The sequence below is a fragment of the Neovison vison genome, chromosome 4, assembly GCF_020171115.1.
Source record: "Neovison vison isolate M4711 chromosome 4, ASM_NN_V1, whole genome shotgun sequence".
Lineage (NCBI taxonomy): Eukaryota > Metazoa > Chordata > Mammalia > Carnivora > Mustelidae > Neogale > Neogale vison.
Genome location: NC_058094.1, coordinates 224,531,405 through 224,558,826, shown reverse-complemented (window position 1 = coordinate 224,558,826; position 27,422 = coordinate 224,531,405). Strand labels below are relative to the sequence as shown.

Sequence of the window (27,422 nt, the reverse complement as noted above, 5' to 3'; positions counted from 1 at the left end):
AGTCCCTCCTGTCTGGTAGTTGAAAGGAATAGTAAGCTGTCTAGCCTCAAGTCTGACCTTGGGTTCAGAGGTTAAGTTCACAGGTGGGTAAGTCAGAGTTGGAGAGGCAACACGCTCTCCTTCCCGCCCCAACCTCCACAGGAGGCTAATCTTCAGAAGTAAAGCCACAGTAGTAATTTACTTCCCTCCAAGTGTGAAAGAAAACCCCCAAACTCTAATTTTTTTGGTAAGAAATTACAGTTACTTTGTACTTAAAATCCCTGGACAGTGTATACTACTTGGTTCAGTAGTGGGGAGCCCTGGCCCCACAGTTAGGCAGTTAGGTGGGGAGGGGCAGGGCTGACGTGGGAGCAAGAGACTTGGTGGTGAGAGGACTAAGAGGAGGGCCTGGGGAGAGGGCGTCTGGCCGGCAGCGGCCCGGCGCAGCTGTGCGCGCTCGCTGACCCTGCGAGCATCTCAAGGGCAGGCGCGCAGCACGGAGATGAGGCGCGTGGGTGTTGAAATCAGACTTAGGCTTCCATCCTGGCTTGGTAACTTCCTACCTTTCTGACTAGGCAAGTTATTTAACTTCTGTGAACCTCCGTCTCCTCCTCGTTTGTGAGGTTGTGACGCTGGAGGCTGAGAGGAGCAGTGGTTAAGACGATGTCTACAAAGCACTTAGCACAGTGCCTGCAACATAGTACGTGCTCAATAAATGTTCACTGCTATTACTGGGTCATTGGACGGATGGATGAAGAACCGAATCAGAGACAAGAGCGCGGAGCAGGGAGGGATGCTGGCTCTGGAGTTTTAATGGACTGTACACACCTTCTCATTTACTTGAGCTGTGAGCTTTCTAGTATTATTATCTTTATCTTGGCCCTTTTGGAAAGCAAATTAATGGATTAATCACTGTCACAGTTCTTTCTAACTACTCTTATCTTTAAACCTTCACTTCCACCAGGAAGGAACTGTTTTGTGCCGCAGTGACTGTGACCATGGCAAGATTGTCCCCCTGGCCTGATGAGACGCTGAGGGCCAGGTGTGGCCTGTAAGCCAAAGATTTTCACTGTAATTTCACCAAATCTAGTCCTGCTATTTTTAAGACCTCTCCAATAAAAATCAAACATTTAATAATTATGTGTGTGTATATATATTATTTTTGTTTCATTTTACTCCTTCAATTCTTCTTTTTACTCTATTTTCACTCATTGTAGCTTATGAATATATGTCCGAAGGTATTTTTGAGCAGGTTCTTGGAAGCCTTACGATTGGGTAATGGTCCTCTTTAAGAAAAGCTGGATTCCTAGACAGTATAGAAAGTGCTGTGGTCCTTTGGGCACAGATTTTTACCGTATTTCATAGAATCAAAGATGCAAAATTTTGAACATTTTAACATCTGAAGCTGGAATGCATCTTAGAATTGCTGTGATAAGAAAGCATTATGTTACAGTTTGACTGGCAACATTATTTTCTCACTGATACAGAAAGTAATGGAATGCCTTGAAATTGAGGTCATTACAGGTTGGATGAAATACGGTATTTCAAGAGAGTAGATGCACTTAAACATTCTAGAATACGGTATCGGTGGCAGTATGTGTAGTGGGTAAGAGCTGAGGCTCCAGAGTCAGGCTTTCTTTCTGGGATGAAATTTTAGCACTATCCACTGCATGACTTTGGGCCAGTTACTTACCTTTTTTTCACCTGAGTTTTCTCATCTGTAAAATGGGGGCTAAGAATTAGTCCTCATCTTACAGTGTTGTCAAGAGGACAGAATATGATAAGACATGTAATGTGTTCAAAATAGTGCCTCGCACATAGAAAGTGCTCAATAATGCTAGCTATTCCTATTAATTTAGAGATTATACTTTTGCAGAATGGATATGAACTTCTTTTGTTGTGACTGAAATTCAGATCTGTTACTACCCTTCATTTTTGTTTATCATCTGGTAATATCAGTAAATGATGCTTGGGCTTTTTAAAAGGGAGGATAAAGATAAGAAAGGGGAACCTAACAGTATTCATATTCTTATTAAGTGAGATTTAAGAGGCATATTTGGTATATATAATATTGTTCCATGTGGTTGAGATCTAAAAGAAGTTAAGCATCGAGCTAGGAAATTTATAGTGAGTTAACCTGAGGCTAGCACGTACTGTTTTTGATTCTGGTTGGTATTGGTAAGTATGGGAAGGGTTCTTGGAAGCTTTTGAAAATTTGTGAAATCTGAAGCATTTTTTTCACCTTAAGTAAAAGAAAGCAAGGAGAGAATCCCTCATGGTTGTTAGGAACCTTGTTGTCTTAGTTAAAGGAATTTCCTTTTCAAAATTACCTAAGTGGGCAGCATCCCTTTATAAATGTTGACAGCTTAAGGTTGTCTTTTAATTCTTATGAGTCAATTTTATTTTTTCTGTTCTAGTGTTCAGTGACCAGTGACTTGGATTTTCCAACACAAGTCATCCCATTAAAGACTTTGAATGCAGTTGCTTCAGTACCCATAATGTATTCTTGGTCTCCCCTACAGCAGAATTTTATGGTATGTAAATCATGTGTCATCTGCTTACTTGATAATAACTTATTTTAAATAAAATACAATTTTCTTGTCAAGGTGAATAAAAAATAATATAAGTAAAAGAAGTTATCGAAATGATAACACTCATTGATTTTTTTTAAACTGATATATATTTTTAAATAAACCTTTATGGTGTTGCTCTTTTTCTAGTCTTTCCTAGTTAAAATATTCTCTAAAGAAAGAGTGTTAAGCAGAAATCCTACCTGGGATTAAAAATATGTTTAAAAGATGAAGCTTATAGTTCTTACGCTTGAAAAGGTCAGTCAGTATTCTGTAATTTCAGTCTGATATATAGGTTTTATTAACAGAGAACTTTTGTTGAAACGGTTTTAGGCAGCATGTTATTAAATGATCATGTACATTATGAAATATTCTTAGGACTTATAAAACACAAAGTTTAGCATATTTCCACAGATAAAACTGGCCCAATAGCTTTTGTGACAAAATGCTGGTATTTAATTCTTTATAGAAGTAGGATGAAAGAAGGTGTAACGAGAAATTTGAGTGCGCATTCTTGACTTGTGTTGTTAAGTAAAAAATACATGGTTTTATTACTTACTTGATATGTAAAATAAGCTAGAAGTGTTGGTAGATGTCCTTGATGAGCCTGCTTTAGGGAATTGCTTTTTTTTTTTTTTTTAAGCATCTTCCATGAACTCACAACCCTGAGATCAAGAGTCATGTGCTCTACCAACTGGGCCAGGCACACATGGAGACTTTTTTTTTTAAGTTGTATATTATTATTTTTTAAAGATTTTATTTATTTATTTGACAGACAGAGATCACAAGTAGGCAGAGAAGCAGGCAGAGAGAGGTGGGGAAGCAGGCTCCCCGCTGAGCAGAGAGCTCGATGCAGGGCTCGATCCCAGGACCCTGGGATCATGACCTGAGCCGAAGGCAGAGCCTTTAACCCCCTGAGCCACCCAGGCACCCTAAAAGATGTTTCTAATGTCTTTAGTAACTTACATTTTTTTTTTTTTTAAAGATTTTATTTATTTGACAGAGATCATAAGTAGGAAGAGAGGCAGGCAGAGAGAGAGAGGAAGTGAAGCAGGCTCCCTGCCAAGCAGAGAGCCCAATGCGGGGCTCGATCCCAGGACCCTGGGATCATGACCCAAGTCGAAGGCACAGGCCTTAACCCACTGAGCCACCCAGGCGCCCCAGTAACTTAAAGATTTTATAGCGAGTGATTAAAGACAAACTTCAGATACTCTTCTATAATTGCCTCGTATGTTTAAGGCTTCTTGCAAAAACATTTAGTTTAAGAATTCTGTTGCAAGAGCTTATGGGAGATTTCACATTTTCTTAGACTAAAATCTGAAAGGTTATAGTGTTTAATACTGTTTAGAATTATCCGTGAGTTTTGCTGGTCACTGACCAAGGCAAATAAAGCAGACTATCTTTATTATGATTAGGATATGTTTTGAGGAGCAAAGTTTACAGCATACAGTTAGGAAGACAAAATAGCCAGTTGTGACTTAATTTTGGCTTTTATCGAGAAAAATTAACATTCCTAGTTTAAGTGGGATTAGTGAAAGTGAGATGTGCAGACTGGACCCTTTAGTTGTAAGTTTGGTTCTGGATAGATCAGGGCGTTACAATCTCAATTTTAATTTTCTATCCCTTAGGCGCTTTCCCTCCCAATTCCCCTTTTCCCCGTTCATCTAAGGTTCTGTTGTCTTTCTGAACTTTGCAATTGTCCTAAATTTGTTACCTGGGGATTAGTTGAGATTTTTCCCTTCTCTCCATTTTTTTTCCCGCCTGCTGCTCCGTGACGGTCCCCTGTGTGTCTCGTGGCCTTCTCCTCGTGTGTTCTTCGCTGTCGATCGTGCGCCCCGCCTGAGGCTCCTACCCTGGCCGTAGCTGCCACGTCCTCCTCTCCTCGTAGTCAGTCCGCTCTGTTTATCAGAATTTTCCTTCTAAAATTCTTTTAACCAAGACTTCTTAAGACAGACCTGTCCTTGCTTAAGTCTCTTCAAATATGGACTTCAGAACCCTCCAGTCTTGACCTATCATTACTCTCTCTTTTATCCTTCATTGAAGATTCTCTCCCTCCCATGCACGTCTGCGGCCGGCCCCGTGTGTGCTTCAGTTCTCTGTTCTCCCGAACTTTTCTTAGATCGGCGCTCTCGGCTAAGGTAGTGCCTTTTTTTCCTCCTGTTGTCTTCAGAACCTCAATAAGCTCATCTCTCATCTTGCTTAGCATGATCAGTTTTTTAAAAAATAATATTTTATTTATTTATTTGACAGAGAGAGACACAGCGAGCGAGGGAACACAAGCATGGGGAGTGGGAGAGGGAGAAGCAGGCTTCCCACTGAGTAAGGAGCCTGATGCAGGGCTCAATCCCAGGACCCTGAGATCATGACCTGAGCTGAAGGCAGATGCTTAACCATCTGAGTCACACAGGTGCCCCCAAATGATCAATTTTGATAGGCATCTTTTTCCTGTCAGCATTGAAATATTGTATGTAATTGTAGAATGTTCTTATTTTATGTATAAGAGCAAATCCTTTTGGCATAAGCTTTATGAAACTCTATTTTACATCCCCTAGATTTTTATTATATTGAAGGTCTGAATAGCTAGATCATCAGGTGAAGTTTAGAAATCCTTACGTCATTATCCTGTTTTATGGCTATTTTAAGTGGTTTTGATACAACTATTCTAAGACACTGGGTGTATCTTCAGATTGATTGGTCATGTGGTAATATGCACTACTTTTTCCTTTCTTGAGGAACATAAAATAATGGTAAGTTTTAATGATTGATGACATGTCAGATTAGTGAATAGGGTATTTTTCTTTATTTTTTTCCCTATAAACAGTTTGATTTCTGAGATAATCATTGTTGATGGGAGGGCTCTTTATTTTATATTTTAGAGTTTGCTGTCTATTAGTTTAGATCTGGAGAACTGAGTAGAGACATTTACTTCGTATTTTACATTACACTGATTTAAAAAATACTTTGATATTTAGGATAAGCCTGCTTTTAAAATATATTTTTATTTTTAGGTGGAAGATGAAACTGTTTTACATAACATTCCTTACATGGGGGATGAAGTTTTAGACCAGGATGGGACTTTCATTGAAGAACTAATAAAAAATTATGATGGAAAAGTACATGGGGATAGAGGTGAGCCCTGTGTTTATTCTCTTGGAAAAAGAGGCCAAAGAATTGAGAGATACTTTTAATTTCTTAAGTAGAGGTATGAAAAAGATTTTTAATATCGAAAGTAAGTTTTTTGCTGGACTGACCTGGGCCTATTTTCAAACCTAAACATTTTAATGTTATCCCTAACTATTTTTAAATTGAAAAATCATTTTTGCTGTTTGAAAATGATACATAGTTGGTTATAACATAAATTATGAGGCCAGTAACATGTAAATTAAATAGAGTTGTTGGGGTGTTTGTAGGTTTTAAGGTTCCTTCACGGTAAATTAGGGTCAGGGCCCTGCTTGCGTGACGCGTGGGCTCCAGAAGGCCCCATGCTCAGAAGGACGCCCCACTTAGCTGCCGCAGGACCTACACTTCCGCCACTGCCACCACGGTTTCTGTCCCATCCCGGAGACCCCAGCGAAGCGTCCAGCAGGAGGGTGGCGTGTGTAACATCATCTCCATCCCTTCTCTCGGGAAGAGTTGTTAGGAGGAGGCTGAGACCACAGTTAGTTTCTAGAGAATTAGGTTCGAGTAGCGGGCGCTGGAAACTTGGGGAGGGCGTGCTGAAAGAGAAGGTGCCAGGTGTTGAAGTTAAATTCCTCCTAACTTTGCCTCAGGCCAATCCTAAAAATGATATCCTACCTCATTTCAACGATGTGCTCGTGCTAATTAATAGGTCCTGGCTGTTTCTTCCAGGTTAGAAAAGGCATATGTAAACTTTTGTCATCACCACTTTCCTCTGTGTATTTCTGATATTTGACTTGATGAATTTCAGAATGTGGGTTTATAAATGATGAAATTTTTGTGGAGTTGGTGAATGCTCTTGGTCAGTACAATGATGATGACGATGATGATGATGGAGATGATCCCGATGAAAGAGAAGAGAAACAGAAAGATCTAGAGGAGAACAGAGATGGTATGTCTGTGTATTAGGCTTGTGTGTAGCCCTGACAGCATTTTTCAAAAACAGTAAAGTACAAACAGATGTTCATTCCTTCTTTCTCTTTTTCCTTTTCTGAACTAGCATATCGATAGTAATAGAATCAGAATGAGAATATCATTTGTAACATTTCATCCTCTAGTTAGGCATCTTTGTTTCCTTTGGCTAACGAAAGAACGTACTCTGTTTTGGGGATTTGCTGGGTGATCATCGTAATCATCATCATGGTATAACCTGCTGGTCACTGGCTACGCGCAAGTAGTGAAGGTGCCGGTCGCCTCGTGCTCCGCGAGGTGGCTGTTCGCGTCAGATCTCTTTTGTAGTCGGAGAGACGGGCTTAGTGCAGTGAAGGACCTTACTTAAGACCACACTCTTGGGGAGAAACAGAGCCCAGAGCACTATGATGGTAATCCCTCTGACTGCTCGAGAGTTTTAACCCCTACACTAGTGAAGGCTTATCAGAAAAATAGAGGACCCCACACCCGAGCTCACAGTCGGTGGAGACCCGGCAGAGCACGCTATTCAGCAGCGCAGAGGAATGGGGAAAACGCGCAATCTGAAGGAAGTGTAATGGTTACGTAACAGGCAGTGATCATGTGGTTCCTCTCCTTGGCTTGTCGATGAAGAAACAGACCCCAGTGGAGAGTGGCCAGGCGAGGTCACAGACGCAGTCGGTAGCAGAGCTGCGTTAGAACCCGGCTCTTCGGCCTCCCGGTGTGCCTTAAACTTTGCATATCTGACTTGGAGGTTTTTGTGTGGCTCACCAGCGCTCCGTGGATACGCATAACACGTGTCAGAAGTAAGGGAAACACAGAGTCGATAATTTCTTAGGAAATCCGCTTTGTTAGATAGAGTTGTGTGGAGAGAGGGAAGGATTGAAAGCTTGATTACTATGATTTCTTTTCCCTTTCATATTTCCCCATTTAGATAAAGAAAGCCGCCCACTTCGGAAATTTCCTTCTGATAAAATTTTTGAAGCCATTTCCTCAATGTTTCCAGATAAGGGCACAGCAGAAGAACTAAAGGAAAAGTAAGATTCGTTCTTTTGAGGCGGTCTTTCCTTGTATGGTACGAAGCTCAGCATTTTGGTTTGTCAGAAACGGAACTGATGTAGCTGGTGAGCCCCTGGGCTTCCTCTGTTGACCGGCAGGGTTCTCGAAACCCCTTGTCTGTGGTACTCTTCCTCACGACAGTCGCCATAGGCACAGTAAACACACGACATCACTGACGGTCGTACACGGAGAGGGGAATTTCTCCGGACCCTTTTAGAAACGTTGGTGTCAGTTTATTTTAATTAATACGGTAACATTTTTCATGATCTGGATCCTACCTGTGAACTTGATTCTCGATATACCATGCATAATTTTTAATTGGTTTTTCATCTAAATAGATTATTGTCGGTTAGACCTTTCCTTTTGTGTTTCGGGCAAGACGAACACCACAGCCAGTACACGGCCCCGTTCGGAAATGGTCTTTTCGGAGTTGTTTTGGTCCCACCTTCACTTGGCGTTCTTCTTGGTTAACGTTAGGTACAAAGAGCTCACCGAGCAGCAGCTCCCCGGCGCGCTTCCTCCCGAGTGCACCCCGAACATAGACGGACCAAACGCTAAGTCTGTGCAGAGGGAGCAAAGCTTGCACTCATTTCATACGCTTTTCTGTAGGCGATGTTTTAAATATGACTGCTTCCTACATCGTAAGTGCAATTCTTGTACGTTTTCATTTTTTATCTTTGTTGTGGAATTATGGCTTAAAGCAACTTGGAAAGTGTTGTCGTTTATTATAACTAGAATTTATCAGTTAATCTGGCAGTTATGATTGAAAAACATGTTAGGATCAGAGTATCGTTCTTTTGTACTTTGTTGCTCGAGGGCTGCTGTGCAGTCTTGCACATGTTTAATTTGGACCACGTGCCTCCCATGAATTTGGACTACAGGTCAGTGGTTTTTCCATAAATGCTAACCAAGCACTTGTTTTGTAATACAGCTCTTCCTGTGAACCGATAGCGAGAGCAAACTGTGATATTGATGAACAGATTCTGTTGAATAAGAAATTGGCTGAAAAGATGCTTATATGTTTTTGTCTATTTGGTGTTTTTTTTTTTTTTGTGGGGGGGTCCTCTGAGTAAATTACTTTTAAAAATTTAGTCTGCATTTGGGGGGCAGTCTGGGTGGCTGTCGGCCAAGTGTCCGACTCTTCACTTTGGCTCAGGTCATGGTCTCAGGGTCGTGGCATCAAGGCCCCATCTGGCTCTGCACACAGTGGGGAGTCTGTTGGGGGATTCTCTCTTTCCCTCCGTGTCCCAGTCCCCCAACCCCGTGCCCCTCACTCTCGCTCTCTTTCTCTCAAAAAAAAAAACAAAAAAAAACAAAAAACTGCATTTGAATATGGGAAAAGCATAAATGCTGTGAATGAAATTTAAGTGTGTCACATATGATACTGCTTTATTTTTCTGACACTGGGGAGTGAGGTTTCGTAGGAAATTTTCTAGGTACCGGGAACTTTTTAAGCACCTTTTAAAAAGCACCAGCTACTTTTGAGGTGCATTATTTTGAAAACATATTTGCTATCTCCTTGGTTTCCTAAGCAGAGTTTACTTAATAAAGGTTAGTTTTATCCATGTTACAGTTTAGGGCGCCCATCTCTGTGGCAAGGCCACACTCTCAGGGGCGTCTGACCTGTGCCAAGCTGTTCCCCCCTGTGCTGAGTGGCCCTTTCACATTCTGTGGCTTTTACAGAAGTTCTCCCGTCATTATCCAGTAGCACCTCTTAATGTTAATTAGCCCGCACACGCGGTTACATCTTGTCTCATTTTGAATTTTTGCTATGTCTGCTTTCTTGTGCTGCGTCTCATAATTTGTTGTGTGATAGGTATCTTGACCTGGAAATGGTGTGTGTGTGTGTGTGTGTGTGTGGCGCTTTAGTGGTGTAATTACCTTTAATTAGAAAAATTTGAAGTAGATTTTCAGAATTATTATATTTCCCATGTCCTTGCTATTGTTTACCACCTAGTCTCGGTGATTTCGTGGCCGTAACAGTCTCTGGTGCCAGCCATGTGTTTTTCCAGCCATCGGACAAAGATCAAATATCTTTCTTGGGCTTGGCAGTGTTGTCTTCACACAGCCTTTGAAACAGTCGCCTTTACACACAGTCGTTCTAGAAACTATGTCCAATTTTTATTACAAATATTATAAATTGAAAAAAAATATTATAAATTGCCTGCAGATACACAATAGCAAAAAAAAAATTGGGTGGACTCTCTACTTGGAAGTCTGTAAAATGGCCCCTTTGTTTGTAGATGCAGCATTTCTTGTGTCTTTCTTGTACAGATGAACCAAAAGAAGTAAGATACTACTTTTAACATGAATTATTTTATTGTGATCTTCAGATTTGAGTAATTTCTGTGAACCTTGAACCTGATAATTACCTCTCTATTCAGGCTGGGGAGAAGAAGATAGACAGTTGTTCCCTTTACTGAAGTTGCTTCTGTGGAACGGCAGGCGGCTCACTTGCGGCACTGGGGGAGCAGGGGTCCAGCGGCCGCGGTGGCCCCTTTTCTTTTTCTGGACGCTAGAGCCAGTCTCTTCACGATTTCGCCTTGATAGATCCCATAGGAATTCACTGCTTTCCATGAACTTTGACAAAAACCACACACCATAGGTTTTTCCTAAGTAAAATGAGTCCGTAAATACATTAAACATATTAAAGATAGCATTTTGTGCTTTCATTTTGTCTTTTGTCTGTGTGCGTGGAGAATAACATAGTAGCACATCACAAGCTGCCGGTTGTAAGGATTCAGCTTATTACTCCGTGCAATTTACGCAGAGTCAAATACTCGAAACAGTCCCCGGCTTGTTCTTGTCGTCCTTGCTTGCAGCAGGTTGTCATTCACGTGATGTTGCATTTCAGAATGTATTAAAGGGTACCAAGTGAATGCGCCCTGCCACTTCTGCCCTCCCCCATAGAGTCTGCACCTCACTTCTTACGCCGCTCAGCACGTTTTTTCTGACAAAATGCAGATATTCTTCTTCTTTTTCTGAGTGTCCTATTCAAAAGGTGCCATACTTTTCAGGCTTTTCCCTATTTCATCTAAGTACATATTGGTCAGTATTATTCCTGTCTGGAGATCTGCGTGGTCTTCCGCTGTAGGAGGGGGGAGAACTTACTGAGCTGATTCCTAAGGGTCAGCATTTGGATTGTTCTGTGCCTCGCACGCTAACGGTGCTACAGTGAGTCACCCGGCTGTACCTGTACATCGTTTCCCACAAGTGCAAGTTAACCCAATGCCCAGTGTTTACATAGGCTTCGTTGTTTGGTATCTAACATTGGGTCGCTGGAATTTATTCTGATAGAATTTTTGATGCACCCCCTCCTCCCCACCTCCAAGGCTACTGAGCTGTTTCCATACCTTTTACTGGAAAGTTTCCTGTTTGCTGCCCTGCCCACTGCCTTCGTTCCCCATTACCATGTGTGCTTGGGTCTCTTTTCTTTGCCTTTGTTCCTTGAGTCATTCTGTCCAAGACGCTTTATTCAGAGATCTCCTGGCTATTCTTGCTTATTTTTAATGTAAATTTTCTAATCTTAAGGTTGTCTAACTAAAAAAAAAAAAAAAAGGTCTAGTAGTATGTTTATTGGAATCCCTTTAAATTTATTAATTACCTAAGTGAAAACTGATATTTTAAAATGAGGATTAAGTGTAACTATATGATCAAGTTACCTTTTGTGTCCTTTAATAAACTCAAATTTTCTTCCTGTAGCTCTTGTATGTTCTTTCTTAAGATGATTTCTAGGTATTAATGGGTTTGTTGCCTGACTTTTTCTCTTTCAGTCTTACATATTTTATACCTTGATACTTTACTCAATTGTCCTTGTTTATAAGAGTTTCTCAGTGAATTCTTATTGAGCTTTCTAGCTATGTAAGTTAACTATCTGCAGTTACTAATACTTTCTGTCTTTCCAGTCTTGATGATTTTATTTTCTTGTCTAATTGCAATGTCTTGTATCTTCAGTAGAATGTTAAGTGACACTGGTACTAGTAGATACTTTTTTTTTATTCTTCTAGATTACTTTTGGAAAATTATCCCCTTCACCAGGTTTTGAAATTTATTTGTATAAAGTTGATCTGAGTGTTCTAATGATTCTTTTGTTCTTAAATGTTTCATTCTCTCATTTTTCTTGATGAGCTCATGAAGTGGCTTCTTTTACTTTATTTTGAAAATCCGTTTTGTGTATTTCCCCCTCAGAGAATCAGCTACTGTATTAGGTTTACTATTTTTCTCTTTATTAATGTGATTTTTGCATTGTTTTCATTCTTTCCTCTTTTTTTTTTTTATGTATGTGGTTAACATGGATTGAATTGTCTGCAGAGTACTATTTCAACCTCTCTTATGTTAGTATGTTTGGCATTACTATAATTTATAAGGAATTTATTTTTTTTTATTTTAATAATCTTTTTTTTTTTTTTTAAAGATTTTGTTTATTTATTTGACAGAGAGAGAGATCACAAGTAGATGGAGAGGCAGGCAGAGAGAGAGAGAGAGAGAGGGAGGCAGTCTCCCTGCCGAGCAGAGAGCCCGATGCGGGACTCGATCCCAGGACCCCGAGATCATGACCTGAGCCGAAGGCAGCGGCTTAACCCACTGAGCCACCCAGGCGCCCAGGAATTTATTTTTTAAAGATTTTATTTTTATTTATTTGAGAGAGAGACAATGAGAGAGAGCATGAGCAAGGAGAAGGTCAGAGGGAGAAGCAGACTCACCATGGAGCTGGGAGCCCGATGCGGGACTCGTTCCCAGAACTCCAGGATCGTGACCCGAGCTGAAGGCAGTCGTCCAACCAACTGAGCCACCCAGGTGTCCCTAATTTATAAGGAATTTTAAAGAATATTCTGTGTTCCCTTTTTAGCTCCTTGTTTAAGGGATAACTTTTTAAACTTCTGGGTGAAAAGGCCTTTTTTGGATGTTTTATATTTTTTTATTATTTCTGTGTGATAGCCTTACTGATAATAGGTTATTTAGATGTTAGAGGTGACTACCATTTTTATCTATAAAGAAGATATTTTGATGGTAAGGGTTTGGCAGTTATCTTACCCAGAGCTCAGTATCTGACCGTGGATCTTTTCTGTTAGAGGGACTTGTGTGTTCTACTGAACCTTGAAGGATAAATGGCTTTGGTTTGGGAACAAATCCCACTTTGTATTCCAAATAACTTTGAGACCACGATCCATTTTGTAAATTGGAAACGGGTTGTTCTGCAAACTTGGAATCATGTAATTTCCTTATAAAAGCTTCAGCCTAAAATGGGCTGCCTGGTTGGTCTTTGACACTTGTTAGAGGAACCGGGGTCAGCTCCTGAACTGACTGTAATGTAACATTGACAGAAATGTAACGCATTTCTGATAGGGAGGGAAGGAAGGCAGGCTGGGAAATTAAGGCTGGGAAGTTTTATTTGCTTAAATAGGATCAAAAGTAGAATCTTGAAATAAATGGTTTGCTACATTTTCTATTATCTGTATGGCCTACAGAGGATTTTATGCTTAAAATGGTTTAAGCATAAAATCCAATTCTGTCTGTGTGCCATTTCTGATATTATGTAAACAACCTGTTCTTTTTGGAATGTATTAATGCTTATTGTAGAGGTTTTAATATTTTAATGGTTAGACTTTTAGAAACAGTTCCAAAGTTTGTAGTTGATGGTTGACTTTTTAAAAATTTATTTCAGATGAGTAATGATTAAAATTCAGACATATAGAGTTCATGTCTGCCATGAAATTAGAGTGACTTACCCTCCCTAAATCCCGGTTTTTCTCATCTGTAAAATGGGGTTGGGAATCCGCACACCTGGAGGATTTTGTGGGGATTAAATGAAGTAATGCCCAGAACCTCTTACCGTGTGCTTTGAACACAGGAGCCTTTACTGTGAGCTGCTGTCACTACTGTCCTGTGCTCTTGAGCGTCGATGCTGTTATTTTGTAAGGTACTTAGTATTAAAAATCGGAGATCTGTGATATACACAAGAATTATGTGATTCCAGCCGTAAGTGTACTGAGTGAGAAGTTATTTTAAAGAGTTATTTATCTGGTGGGGGAGCGTGCATGAGGGGAGAGGGGCAGGGAAAGAGACTCTTCAAGCAGACTTCCTGCTCAGCGGGGAGCCCCCTGTGGGGCTCCACCCACAACCCTGAGCTCATGACCTGAGCTCAAACCAGGAGTTGGATACTCAACCGACTGAGCCAGGCACCCCTACTTTGTATTTTGAAGCCATTTTTTTTAGAATTGCCAGTTTACTCACAGGGATAGGGAATAGCTGGAACTGTATATCGTAATAGTATATTGTATATATACATAGACAATGGTATATGTATATATACATAACAGTAACTGTGTATCGTCCTTTTTTTGAATTTATTATTTTTAAAGATTTTATTTTTATTTATTTGGCAGAGATCACAAGTAGGTGGAGAGGCAGGCAGAGAGAGAGAGGAGGAAGCAGGCTCCCCGTGGAGCAGAGAGCCCGATGTAGGGCTCGATCCCAGGACCCTGAGATCATGACCTGAGCTGAAGGCAGAGGTTCAACCCACTGAGCCACCCAGGCGTCCCGTAACAGTCTTTTTACCTTTACTTGAAAACCTTTAGATTTTTTACCAAGATTTTATAGGTTGCTTTTGAAATTAAACAAACAAAAAAAACAAAACCCCTCAACATCCCATATTCTTTCCTTTTTGTACAGTTTTTTAAGAAAGCACCTTGCTTAAATATCCTAATAATTTTTGTGATCAGGGAATTTTACATATTCTACCCCCCAATTATATTTAGCTTAAAAATAGTTTAATAACTTACTTGAAATACAGGTATTTCAAGATGCCTATGTGAAAATATTAAGTATTGTGAAAATCTCAAACAGTCAAGACATTTCTAGAAGAGGGAATTCTTAATATACCTAGTTTTCTTAAACAGTTGAAGTTTGATATTGTGAGGGAAGTCTAGTAAGGAAAATAGTTCTCTTTCTTAAGCTAAATGCTATGGGAAATTAAGAATTTTTTTTACCTTTGATAATAAAGTACCTCTGATTATTAGCAGCTTAATTTTTCCTTCATAGCCAGAACTTGGCTGGCGAGTGTTATGTGACTTTGCTCTGATGCCCCTACGGCGTCTCCCAGCCCAGGACTGGCAGGAGCTGCCCTCCTCCTCTGGGCACGCATGTGTACAGATACGTATGTGCCTTTGTCTTTTTCCCTGGATCAGGTGAAATCAAGAACATCGATTTATGAATAGGGGAGATATCCACACTAAAAACAAATTTTACCAAAAATAGATCACTCTGTATGTGCTGCTCACTGGCTAAGGTCGATCTTGTTTTTTGGATCGAGGTTAATTTTTAGCTGCTGATGTAACCTTAACCTTTTATAGGTTCAGACTTTGTATGGTAGGGGTCCTCACCTGTTCAAAAACATAATCCAATGCTAAATAAGTTGTAGTATCAGTCTCTCATTTCATAGGGAACTCTAACACACACTTGAAACAGAATTTGAGCCTTGAATTTCTCCTTCAAAAACACAACTTTGTCTTTTTTCCCTTGTTTCCCTCATCAGTCTGTCTTTCCCATTTAAGTTCTATGGATAGAGTATGGCTTTTTACAGACTTTGTTTTTTAATTTTTTTAAGATTTCTTTATTTTGGAGAGAGAGAGCACATGCTTGAGTTGGGGGAGGTGCAGAGGCAGAGAATCTGGAACAGACTCCACTGAGCGTGGAGCCCAACCTGGGGCTGGATCCCGTGACCCGTGAGATCAGGACCTGAGCTGAAATCACGAGTCGGTGCTTAATCGACTGAGCCACCCCTACAGATGTTTTTTAAATGGTTTGTTTCATGAATGTGTCACTTATTTGTATCCAAATTAAGATAATTTTCATCTTGTGTAATTCTGAACAGGGCATTTCTAACATTTGCCTTGGCAGCTGGAAGTAGGCTTTCTCGAGGGATTTGTAAGTTCTCACCACTGTGTGTTCGTGTTTATTTAGTTCGGCCTTGTAATAGAATCTGAATCCTTTTGTTATCACATCATTTGGGGATTTTAAGTTTCAAACACTTCTTTCTAGAACCTCTTTTAGGTGACCATGTGTTTCCTGTAGAAGGGTGCTGACTGCAGGCTCTCGTTAGATTCCTGAATTGTGTCGGTCTGAAGAAACTGAATTTCAGTAGTCTGAGGCTGGCCTCTGTAATCATTTAGAAGTTTGCTTGTTTAGTTGCTGCGTCCACCACGAGGCTCCAACTCATGACCCGAGTCCAAGAGCCTCGGGCTCTTCCAGCCGAGCAGCCAGGCGCTCTTGTCCTCTTTATTTGTAAAGATTTATTTATTTGAGAGAGAGTGCGTGCACTAGCAGAGGGGTAGAGGGCGAGGGGGAAGCAGACTCCCCACTGAGCACAGACCCCCCCCCCGCCCCCCGACTAGGGGCGAAATCCCAGGACCCTGAGGTCTTGACCTGAGCCCAAACCAAGAGTTGGCTGCTTAATTGACTGAGCCACCCAGGCGCCCTGTCCTCTGAATTTTTACTTTTTTAATAAGTGCTGTCCTATTTTTTTCCATTTTGACAAGCCGACTGTTGACCTTCTTTTGGAAATTAAGAAATTGTAGATGCTAGGATTCTTTTGGTAAAAATGGGAAATCTGATTTCCTTGTAGAGAGGACATATCAGTTGTTTCTATGGAGATATTAAAGTCTCAGTGAATGTTCATAATCAGAGTTTAGAGGTCTGTGTATCAATTGTAGTTTTAAGGAGAGAAATAGGGAATCACTGATTATTCCAGAATTTACTGTCTCCTCCCTGGTTAGGGGTTGGTGGGGAGGAGTGGCAGTGTTCCGGGGGAGAGCTGAGGAGAACGCATGGAGATGATTCGGTAAGAACTTGAAGGAAAGTTCTGACATGGAGACGATACACTGGCAAGTTTGGAGTGTAGAAAAGTGATTTTTTCCACTGAAACAGTACAAATGAAAATGTAAATCCAGTAAAATCTGGATATTCTGTGTTTATTTTGCAGCTTTTCATGCAACACCCAATACTTACAAGCGGAAGAACACAGAGACGGCTCTAGACAACAAACCCTGTGGACCACAGTGTTATCAGCACTTGGTAAGCTGGCGCGCCGCGCGGCCGGAGGGCAGCGGAGGATTCTTGCTGGGGGTCGGTGGCCAGGTCTGTGAAGGCAGCGTCGCACAGTGGCCCCTGTCCTTGGCCGTGCACCAGCGTGGCGGACATTCTCACCCGCGCGGGTTCCTGCCTTGCTGCCGCGCGCTGCACATTCTAGTCCTTCCTGAATCTTGTATTATTCTTTGTGGTAATCGCTTCAGCAACCTTCCGAGGCCTTTAGGACCAAGGACTGTTAGACCCGCCACCAAACTTATGAGTGTGAGCAGCACAGGTGGCCCCTTCAGCCCCAGAAGCTTGGTGAGCCTTCCTCAGCGTAGGCCGTCTCGTTTTACATGGTAGTCGGTCCCACAGTTGGTTTTTTGTTTGTTTGTTTGTTTTGTTTTTTAATGATGGAGAAAAGGTAAGGGTTTAGGAGAATGTGAGGTAGAAAAGTTGCTTTTTACGGGTACTATCTTATTTTTACCATTTCCCTTTGAACCAAGCCACTCCTACCTAGGAACTAATGGGTATATATTCCCTGTTGGATTTTGGACAGAAGATTCATTGAATGGCACCTGCAGAAGGTATCCTATTTTTAAGCAATTTGATTTTTGTAGAATGAAGTGTAACCTGTTGGCTGCCCTCACACTTCTCCCTTCTCCTGCCACTAGAAATGGGATTCCTGAGCATCATCTTATAATCCTCTCTACAGGCGGAAGTTTATTTGGCCCATCTGGGTGGTGGCTGTGGTCTCTCTCCCCTCCATGATCCTACTGTGGTTTCATCCTAAGTCTGGGTTATTGACTTGCCAGTATAGACTGGAACGCTCACAGCCTCGCTCCTCAGGCTCCTTTCACGACCTCTGGGGGCTCTGCTTCCCTCACAGGGAAAAAAAGGGAGATTTTAATAGTAAGGCTGGAAGCGGCCACACCTGGCCTGCTTCTGCTTCTGTTTCTTGAGTACTTGAATTACTAGCGGAGAGAGGCCTCTTAAAGCCTGAAATAGAAAGTCTGACTCTGGATGCCCATTAGGTATGATTCTTTTCATAACAGTTCATGTTTAAAGAGAGTTTTTTCTTTGTATTTTAACTTACTATAATCACTGTATATAGTTCACAGGCTCGCATAGAATTGTCCATTTCACACCCCTGTAGCACAAAGAGAACCTGTCGTACCTTCCTGAATATTTCAAACTGTCAAAAGCAGTTAGAAAACCAAGAGCATCTAGATAGGGAAATGATGATTTGTACAAATGGATACTGTGATACCATGTATTGGCTTAATTTGCTTTATGCAATCCTTTTTTTTCTCATCCAGCAAAATGAGCTGTAGAACTTGACCGTGATGTGTACCCTTTTCCCTTTGTAGGAGGGAGCAAAGGAGTTTGCTGCTGCCCTCACCGCGGAGCGGATCAAGACCCCGCCGAAGCGGCCTGGTGGCCGCAGGAGAGGCAGACTCCCCAACAGCAGCCGGCCCAGCACCCCCACCATCAGCGTGCTGGAGTCCAAGGACACGGACAGTGACCGGGAAGCAGGGACCGAGACGGGCGGGGAGAACAACGATAAAGAGGAGGAGGAGAAAAAGGACGAGACTTCCAGCTCCTCGGGTGAGCCCCGGATGAGGGAGTGGGTGGTCGCGCCCTGTGCTCAGCGGGGTCGTTCTCGGGCTGAGGACAAACCCGAGAGCAGAGAACTCAGGCTGTGGAGTGGAATGCCTGCTGCCTGCTGCCCGCCCGCTCGCTGGAGGGTCGCCGGTCCCCTGTGTTGTCAGGTTGGGCGTCACTGTTCTTTCTCCGTCCTTCTCATTTTCTTCATTTTATTTAAAAAAAATGTGTTTTACAGTAAGCTTTACACCCAGGGTGGGGCCCGTGCCCGAGATTAGGAGTCACGTGTTTCTTGGAGCCAGCCCGCCGCCCCTCGGCTTGCACCTCAGAGGCTGTGGTCAGGGGAACCAACCCTGGGTTCTGTGGGAGGCTTGACTGTTTATTCTTTTTTTTTTTTTTTCCTAAGACTTTTTATTTATTTATTTGACAGAGATCACAAGAAGGCAGAGAGGCAGGCAGAGAGAGAGGAAGGGAAGCAGGCTCCCTGCCGAGCAGAGAACCCGATGTGGGGCTCGATCTCAGGACCCTGAGATCATGACCTGAGCCGAAGGCAGAGGTTTAACCCACTGAGCCACCCAGGCGCCCCTTGACTATTTATTCTTAAGATGGTTCACTTCTTGCTCCTTTTCTTAGGCACAACTGGAGTCTTACTTTTTTTTTTTTTTTAAAGATTTTATTCATTTATTAGAGAGAGAGAGTGTGCGCACAAGTGGACGGGGAGAGCAGAGGCAAAGGGAGAAGCAGGCTCCCCACTGAGCAGGGAGTCTGACGCGGGGCTCGATCTCAGGACCCGGGGATCATGATCTGAGCTGAAGGCAGACGTTCAACTGACTGAGCCACCCAGGCCCTGTAGTTTTACTTTTTAATACTGTTGTCCAGTTGTCATTTCTCTTGACCAGTGCTTAACTTCGGTTTTCTAGAAGCGAATTCTCGGTGTCAAACACCCATAAAGATGAAGCCAAACATTGAGCCTCCCGAGAACGTGGAGTGGAGCGGTGCGGAGGCCTCGATGTTCAGGGTCCTCATCGGCACGTATTATGACAATTTCTGTGCCATTGCCAGGCTCATTGGGACCAAAACTTGTCGACAGGTAAGCACAGCTGATAAAATACTGTTCAGGAACTTGAGATGGAGGGAAAATAGTCATTGCTGTCCAAACAGAAGACTGTTTGTGGTTACGCTTGAGCTCCTGTTCATGTCCTGAAAAAGAAGTAGATTGATCTGGTTTTTCACAGGGTGGGAGCTGGGGGGAGACGATCCTTCGGACTTGAGGTGTTTCAGGGAGTGGATCTGCGAAGCCAGGAGGACGTTAGGCTGGCCTCGCGGCTCTTGCCCAGAGCGTGGTGGCCGCTGCTGTCCCCGCGCGAGGGTCGGTCCGCGTCTGCTCGCCCCTGGCCCCTGGCAGTGCACGGCCGAGCCGGACAGGTTTCCGGAACGGGTGCGTCTCAGGCTGCTTCGCCCGCACACACGGCACTCAGGGCCCCGTGACTCTGCCTCCTGTCAGGTGTATGAGTTTCGCGTCAAAGAGTCGAGCATCATCGCTCCGGCGCCGGCCGAGGACGTGGACACGCCGCCGAGGAAGAAGAAGAGGAAACACCGGTGAGCGCTTGTGCAGCCGCGGTGGGCTGCGCTCGGCTCCTGCTCCCGAGAGCACTGCGGCCCGCGGGGTCGGGGTGTGCGCAGGGTCCCGGGAGTGTGGTCACCGCGCTGCAGTTTAGCCGAAACCAAGCCAGGAGCTGTGCGCTGGAGGGTTGCTGGGCGTGAATGGTTCACGGGAGCGCCGAGCTGGCTGGTCCAGGAGCCGGACTTCTGTCCCCGAGCCGGCTGGACATCTGTCCCCATGCGGGGCCGCTCTCGGCCCGGTGGGGCTCGCCGTTCCTGGGCGCTCGTGGCAAGGAGCACAGGGTGTCCGGCGGGGGCGGGCCGCATCGGTGAGGGGGTGAGGGGGTGAGGGTTCCGCTCCGCTCCGGCTGTGCACACGCTCACCGTCCCTCGCTTCACGGAAGGCGGGACTGTCGCCTTCCTTTAGAACCAGAGCAGCTCAGGCCGTGCGGCCATCGCAGCCGCAGAGGAGTCTCCTGGTTGACGTCTGACCCCGCAGCTCAGTGGGGAACCGCAGTGGGGGACCGCAGACGCCCCAGATGAGAGAAGCGACACTGTTTCAGGCCAGTCCGCAGCCACAGGAGCCCGGGGGGGTGCGGCCAGCTGTGGAAGTCGGGGCCGCGGGCCGTGGGACAGGCTCCCCCGACAGCGCATCTCCCGCGGGCTTCCTGCTGACCTGCAGACAACATGGGGCCACCCAGTGTGTCCCCTCGTCCCATAACTAGTTTCCCCGTAGCCGCTTCTCTCGCTTGCTTTGTCGGAATGCGGCGGGGCACGTGCAGGACCGAGTCTGTGCAAATCCGTTACCAGTAAGGCTTTTGGTCCACAAGGCTGGGTTTGTGGGGAGTCAGAGCTTACACGCAGATTTGGATGGTGTGGGACATTTGTACCCCAAACCCCGCGCTGGTCCAGGAGACCTGGGTTCAAAGCGCTTGTACGTTCAGGGCACGCGCTGACACGTGCGTCCGCGGCACCGGCGCTGGGTTGGTACCCTTAGCTTCGCAAAGGCGACTTACGGTTTGTGTTTTGCAGGTTGTGGGCCGCACACTGCAGAAAGATCCAGCTGAAAAAGGGTCAGCATCCTTCTGTTCAACTTCGTAACTAACTTAAAACCGTCTACTCCCTTAAGACGGTAGCTGATCCGTGTTCGGGAGTTCCGACACGGCTGACCGCGTCCACGGAACCCCCCGCGACGGAGGACGGCTGCGGCCTCGCTCCCAGTCAGTCCTCCGGTGCAGCGGGAGTGAGTCCGTCCGAGAAGGACGTCCTCTGGGGTCGGGGGACAGTGCTCCGGCCTGGCCAGGCACGTGGGGGAGGGGAGGCAGCGTCTGCCGTCACCCCGCGGACAAGTCGGGGCCGGAAGACGGGCTGCGCGCCCGGCGGGAGAACATCCCCGCGGCTGTGGCCTGACTGCTGTGCCCTCCCCGCAGACGGCTCCTCGAACCACGTGTACAACTACCAGCCCTGCGACCACCCGCGGCAGCCTTGCGACAGCTCGTGCCCTTGTGTGATTGCACAAAACTTTTGTGAAAAGTTTTGTCAGTGTAGTTCAGAGTGTAAGTATCTGTTTTGTTTTGATAAACTGCATGAGAATTTCAGAGGCTTTGGGTCAGCAGTTGAAGCCAGAACGAGATCATAGCAGCGCTTGCCTCATTGTTTCCCTTTTAGCTTTCTGGGAAGTGCGTGCATCCTACAGGGCTTGGTGGGGCGCCGGATCGGGCTCTGCGGGCGGCCAGCAGGGCCTGGGCAGGCCAGGCAGGATTGGGTCGTTTAAATTAGATCTTAGTAACGTCGGCACAGGACATAGAGGGCATCTAGAAATGGCTTCCCAGGGCCTCTGGCTACCAGCAGTTGACAGCAGCCCTGGGTCGGGATTCAGGGTAAAGGGGGCTGGAAGCGTTCAAGGAGACGGCACAGGCAGCTTGGATACCAGGAAGTGTCTAGAACTCTGGGCCCTTAGCAGGGTCGCGAACCACAGCTCTTACAAGATGGCTGCGAAGGAAGGGTTTAGGTTAAATAAAATCAAAGAGCTTTTCAGTCCACATGCCGCCTAACACATGCAGACGGAAAGCCAGGAGCCCGGTGGTGACCGTCCACCGTGACCGCGATTCCCGCCGGCCCGGGCGGGGTGGGCCGGGGGCACCCGGGGTGACTGCTTGCGCCCCGCGTGATGAGGCCTCCCGCGGCAGGTCAGAACCGCTTCCCCGGCTGCCGCTGCAAGGCGCAGTGCAACACCAAGCAGTGCCCGTGCTACCTGGCCGTGCGCGAGTGCGACCCCGACCTCTGCCTCACGTGCGGCGCCGCCGACCACTGGGACAGCAAGAACGTGTCCTGCAAGAACTGCAGCATCCAGCGCGGCTCCAAGAAGGTGCGCCCCCCGCCCCCACCCCCACCCCCCACCCGTCCCCACCCCCCCACCCCTCCACCCCCCACCCGTCCCCACCGCCTGGGGCTGCGGCACACTCGCCGCTGCTATGAAGTAGGGAAAGCAGAGGGGAGCCCTGAATGCCACAGTGGCCAGAGGGAAAATGGGGGACTCGGGGGCGGTTTGGGTCCCAAGGCAGTGTTCCGCGGGCCCCTTCCGCTGGTGTGAGACGAACCAGTGAGTTCAGACCGGCCCGGACGGCGTCATGTTAGGAGAGGAATTTCTCTAGTTTATCCAGAACCCGTGCTCCAGTCCCCCACATGAGTAGGGGGTGGTCCTGTCGGCGGGGAGAGACCCTTTCTTACCAAATAAGACCCCAGGGAAGGGGGAGATTTTCTGGGGTAGTTCTTGCAAATGTAGTTCCCTTTCTTTAATGACATTGACCGCACAGCGGGGCCTGGAGCTGCCGTCCCCGAGGTGCAGGCCGGGTCGGTCATGGCAGCCCCGGGAAGGCGAGGGCTGAGCAGAGGAAGCTGCCCGCGTCGTAGGGGGAAGCTCAGGCCCTTAGGTGAGGCGGACTGAGGGTTTCTTCTCCCGGTAGTGTCCGCTCTTGGAACGGGGCCTGCCGCACGACACAGTCCTTTCTCGAAGCACTGTGTGTCCGCCCACTAGTCCCACTCTGGGAGTTGGGGACGTCCATGCTTCTGGCCCCGAGCCCCCTGCAGCTGAGGCCACAGGACCGTGTTGCCCACGCGTGTAGGGCAGGATGACAGACACGGACAACATTCCCATCTTACGTCCCAGAGCCATTAGGACATAAGCGGGGTGGTGTGCCAGGCAGCGGTGCCTCCACCCGGATCTCTGGCCCCGGCGGCAGCTGTGGGGGCCGGGACAGGCTCCGGTGGTTTTCTGACTCCGAGTTGTTAATTTCGTCCTCACGTCGCAGTGATGCTGGGACAGGCCCCAGGTCCCCTGCTCAGTCCTCACCGTCTCCTTTTCCCTCACTGTCTCCCCCACCCCGGACTTGTGCCACCGTGAACTCCCCTCCGGGTGTTCGGGAACGGTTCATGCTGACGCGCCGCCGCCGTCGACTTCTTTCAGGACTCCTGAAACGAAAGAGAACACACTTTTTCTACCAGCTGGGTTTCATTTGCTGAACGGTGGGACCAAAGATTGCTTTAGTTATTCAAGGAAACCGTGGTTTTCCGATACCTGTTAAGCCGGCCCCGGTTCAGGATGCTCCGAGCTCTCGGGCCGCCGGCGACCGGCCGGATGCCTGCTCGAACGGGCTGGGGACGGCCAGCGCGTCTTCCCGTCGGTCTGTCGGCACGCCGTCCTCGCCGTCCTCTGATGACGCGATCGCGTGTGCTTTCCTCTCTAGCATTTGCTGCTGGCCCCGTCGGACGTGGCAGGCTGGGGCATTTTCATCAAAGATCCTGTCCAGAAGAATGAATTCATCTCGGAGTACTGTGGAGAGGTGAGGCGCGGGGAGCCCGGGTTCAGGCGGTTCAGTGTCTGCTGGTCACGTGTGTTCGCGTGGGGTCGGATGTGACTTTGTTTGGGGCTGAGGTCACCGGACAAGTCTGTTGGATTTGATTGGAAGTGAATTAATAAAAAATGCCTTTTCAGCTCGGACGTACTCCTGCTTGTGGGTTTGGCTTGCTTGGTAAATGGACTGCCTCCGTCCTTGTCACACTTAGCATTTACTGTCGGGGGGCCAGGGGGCGGTTAGGGCTTTGTGCTGTAGAGTCTGCCCTACTGGATCCGCAGCCGGCCCGCTAAGGATCGGAAACAACCATGTCATCGGTTTTTAGTTGTAGAGTTGGGGGAAACGATCGGGCTGGCTTCACTCTGGAATTAACCCATGCAGTTTGTATTTTTCCTCAGCGGAAAGACTGTTGATGACTTTCTGCAACATGGTTCCTTTCGGAGTCGCAGTCTTTAAAAAAGGTGCTGGTTGTGAAACACCAGCCCGTAGCTTGAGTGGGAGGGACAAAGAGAGACACCTGACCGCAGGGACGAAGGTCTCAGATTCTCCCGAGGAGCTTGTGTGTGCACCTGCCAGTCTCGATCACCTAATCCAAAACAATCTTCACCTCTGCCTTTCTTTGTAGATTATTTCTCAAGACGAAGCAGACAGAAGAGGGAAAGTGTACGATAAATACATGTGCAGCTTCCTGTTCAACTTGAACAATGGTACGTTTGACCTGGAGGCCATCCCGGAGGCCTCCCCTGGTTGGAGTGGAGACGTGGGGACAGAGGTCCCTGGGCCGGAGCAGGGCCGACAAGCGCCGGGATCCCTCACGCCCTGGCACAGGCTTCGGGATAGGCTGTGTGTTTGCGAGCCCCCCAGCCGGACCAGATGGTTCCGAGCCATCCGCTGCTGGGGCGGCGCCAGGCGGCTGCGAGCTTGCCGCGGGTTTGCTGCAGCTGCTCTCCTGCTCTGCTCCCGGCGACCTGGGCCCCACTTGGCCCCCGGCCTCTGTGCCGCCCGCACTCCCCCTGACCTGCGACGGGGCTGGGGTGCCGGAGTGGGCCGCCGCGCCCGGACTTCCCGCCTGGGGCGTTCTCAAGGCCTGTGAGAAGAGGGCAGCGGGTTTTCAGATGGGTTCTCGGGTGGGGCATCAGGCCGGAGTGCGGGGGGGCATGAGGAAAATGCAGGGGTGCTTGATCCCCAACCTCAGAGAAACTCCCCTGGGACACGTAGCAGATCTTTCTGCAAACATGTTCCACAGAGAGTAGAGCGAAAAAAATAATCTTAAATGTGAAATGATTACGCTTGAAGTTAGGAATTTTGATTCCTTGTTTGTAAAGGCAAGCCCTGAGGAACGAGCGCCGGGGCTGTGTCCAGAACTGTAAGAACTTCGTGTTCACAGACCTGGGACGGAAACAGTTCACTAGGGAACGCTTGGTTTTTCTCTTTTTTTAGATTTTGTGGTGGATGCAACCCGCAAGGGTAACAAAATTCGTTTTGCAAATCACTCAGTAAATCCAAACTGCTATGCAAAAGGTAGGTGCTGACGGAGCCGCGTGCCCGAGGGAACCTCTCTGAGACCCGCCCGGCGGCCTGGGATGCCCCGCACGATGCTGCCGCGCGCCGGGGTCCGGCCCCCCAGGGCCAGTCTTCCTCCGACTCCCTGACCCCGGTGTGTTTCTCGTTCCAGTCATGATGGTGAACGGCGATCACAGGATAGGGATTTTCGCTAAGAGAGCCATCCAGACTGGCGAAGAGCTGTTTTTTGATTACAGGTTGGTACCGCGTATTTCTGGTGATCCGAGGGCTTCATCTTCCCGAACTCTGCGCTCACAGACAGAGGCTGTCTTTTCACTCTGTCGGATCCCCCATTCTTGGGGGGATTTATTTCTGGTTGTTACGTGTCGGGGGCATTGGTGGGCAGTTAGGCCGTACTTCCTTGGTAATGTAGTTCCAACCACCAAAGTAGTGGTTATTTCTGACATACGGGCTTAGCTCACATGTTGTGGGTTCAGTTCCCAACCACTGCAGTAAAGTGAATTGTAATCTTTCCGCGGGTGGCGGGTCTCGGCGGCGCTGCCGGCTGCTGACCCGTCGGGGTGCTGGGCGCTGGAGGCCCGCGCGGCCCTGCGGTTTGTCGCACCGATGGCTCTTCCGACCCGAACCGTTGCTCGGCGGCAGGCGGTGCCGCCCGATGGCGTGTTACCCACAGAACTGCCTTCGGAGCTGGAGTCCGTCCCCTCGAGCCCTGCCGCTGCTCCGTCCGCGCGGCTCCGTCCGGTTCTGATCCGTCCGTCGTGGCTCCCAGCGGCCGCTCAGGAAGCCCCTCGCTCTGCTCCTCCCGAGGAAGCGCCCCCACGTGCGGTCCCGCCCGACCCTGAGCTTCCCGCAGCCGCGTCCCCTCCTCGGGCTCCGCTCCCGCTTCTGGTCGCCTGCGGTTTCCCTGTTGTGGCATCTCCGGAGCCCAGGCAGAGCCGACCTGGCCTGGTTCTCCAGCGCCGCGGGGTCTCCGAGCGGTCACGGAGCACTGGCTCGGCTCCAGGTCGCCGGCCGCGGTAGCCCCTGGCGACAGGGTCGCCGGCTCGGAAGCTCTGAAGCCGGGCGCTGCCTTCTCGTCTCGGGCTGTGAGAGTCCCAGCTGGCATCTTCTTCCAAGAGAAGGCTGTTCCGGCCGCGCTGAAAACCTGCTGTTTCGGGCGGCCCCGTCGCGGGTGACCGCAGCTACACCGTCGGGAAACCTGGCCGCTTCCCCTTGCACTTGGGTGTTGCGGAGATGCCTTCCGCCCTGGGGCCTCCTGAACCCGCCCCGGCCCACTGCAGACGGTCCTTCTGCAGGTCCTCCCCTCCCCGCCGTCCCAGCACGGGAGAGAGTCCGGGCCTTGCTCCGGATTAGGCTTTGGCGTAAGGGAATGGGTGGCTGGTGTGGTCTCCTGTGCAGACCCTGCCTCTGTCTCCAGGCCAACAGCAAGGCTCTCGTGCCTTCTCGTTTTGTGTGCTCACTGGAGTAGCACTTAAAAAAACAAGGTGTACGTAATCTTCTTTACCCAGTGTGGGGCTCAAACCGATGACCCTAAGACCGAGGGTCACGTGTTCTTCCAACGGAGCCAGCCAGGCACCCTCTTAATTTCCTTCTGTGAACGTTTTCTTCACATTGACGTGTTGGCTCACTCGTGCAAGGGGTCCAGCTCACGTCCTACCTGGTCGGCGTCGGGGTCCTTCCTGTGGGAAGTCATGCTCGCCCTCGTGAGGCCGAGGACACGCGCCCCACCATGGGCCTACCCCGGGCATCAGGTTGGCAGTGTAGTCAAGCCCTGGCGTGGGAGCGGACCACAGTGTTTTCAGATGCAAGCAGAGGACTTTGTAGCCGCATCCATCCTGTGGCTCAATAGTTGTCCCTTAGGCAGTGTAACTTTTGAAGTTCGAGAACGAGGATACGAGTAGTCCCTCCTCAGGGTGACCTGCCACCCCGCTGCAGGCCAGATTGAGGCCCCCTCCCCAACAGGAGCCCAGGAAGCCCCCCTCCTGCAGGGAGGTCACCGCTCCCCGGGCCTCCCGCCTGCCAGCCTCGGGTTCTGCCCGTGGACCCGAGTCCCGGCTGTGGCCAGAGCAGACTTGCC

The 27,422-nt window shown here is 47.6% G+C and overlaps 1 protein-coding gene across 11 annotated transcripts in view; it reads left to right on the top strand.

Moving 5' to 3' along the window:
* Positions 1–27,422, top strand: part of EZH2 (enhancer of zeste 2 polycomb repressive complex 2 subunit) — an 89,293-nt gene that overhangs the window by 61,248 nt on the left and 623 nt on the right. For 7 of the 11 annotated variants that reach the window (XM_044246806.1, XM_044246798.1, XM_044246802.1 and 4 more), the window contains 16 exons: positions 2,397–2,513; positions 5,558–5,678; positions 6,478–6,618; positions 7,570–7,672; positions 8,172–8,350; positions 16,675–16,766; positions 18,131–18,368; positions 19,286–19,455; positions 19,870–19,964; positions 21,000–21,040; positions 21,398–21,523; positions 22,157–22,335; positions 23,714–23,809; positions 24,447–24,528; positions 25,262–25,342; positions 25,497–25,581. In XM_044246806.1, coding sequence (XP_044102741.1) covers positions 2,478–2,513; positions 5,558–5,678; positions 6,478–6,618; positions 7,570–7,672; positions 8,172–8,350; positions 16,675–16,766; positions 18,131–18,368; positions 19,286–19,455; positions 19,870–19,964; positions 21,000–21,040; positions 21,398–21,523; positions 22,157–22,335; positions 23,714–23,809; positions 24,447–24,528; positions 25,262–25,342; positions 25,497–25,581 — 1,865 coding nt within the window. In that variant the 5' untranslated portion in view covers positions 2,397–2,477. The remainder of the gene's footprint in view (positions 1–2,396; positions 2,514–5,557; positions 5,679–6,477; positions 6,619–7,569; positions 7,673–8,171; positions 8,351–16,674; positions 16,767–18,130; positions 18,369–19,285; positions 19,456–19,869; positions 19,965–20,999; positions 21,041–21,397; positions 21,524–22,156; positions 22,336–23,713; positions 23,810–24,446; positions 24,529–25,261; positions 25,343–25,496; positions 25,582–27,422) is intronic. The other 4 variants (XM_044246805.1, XM_044246800.1, XM_044246799.1 and 1 more) reach the window with 2 other exon arrangements.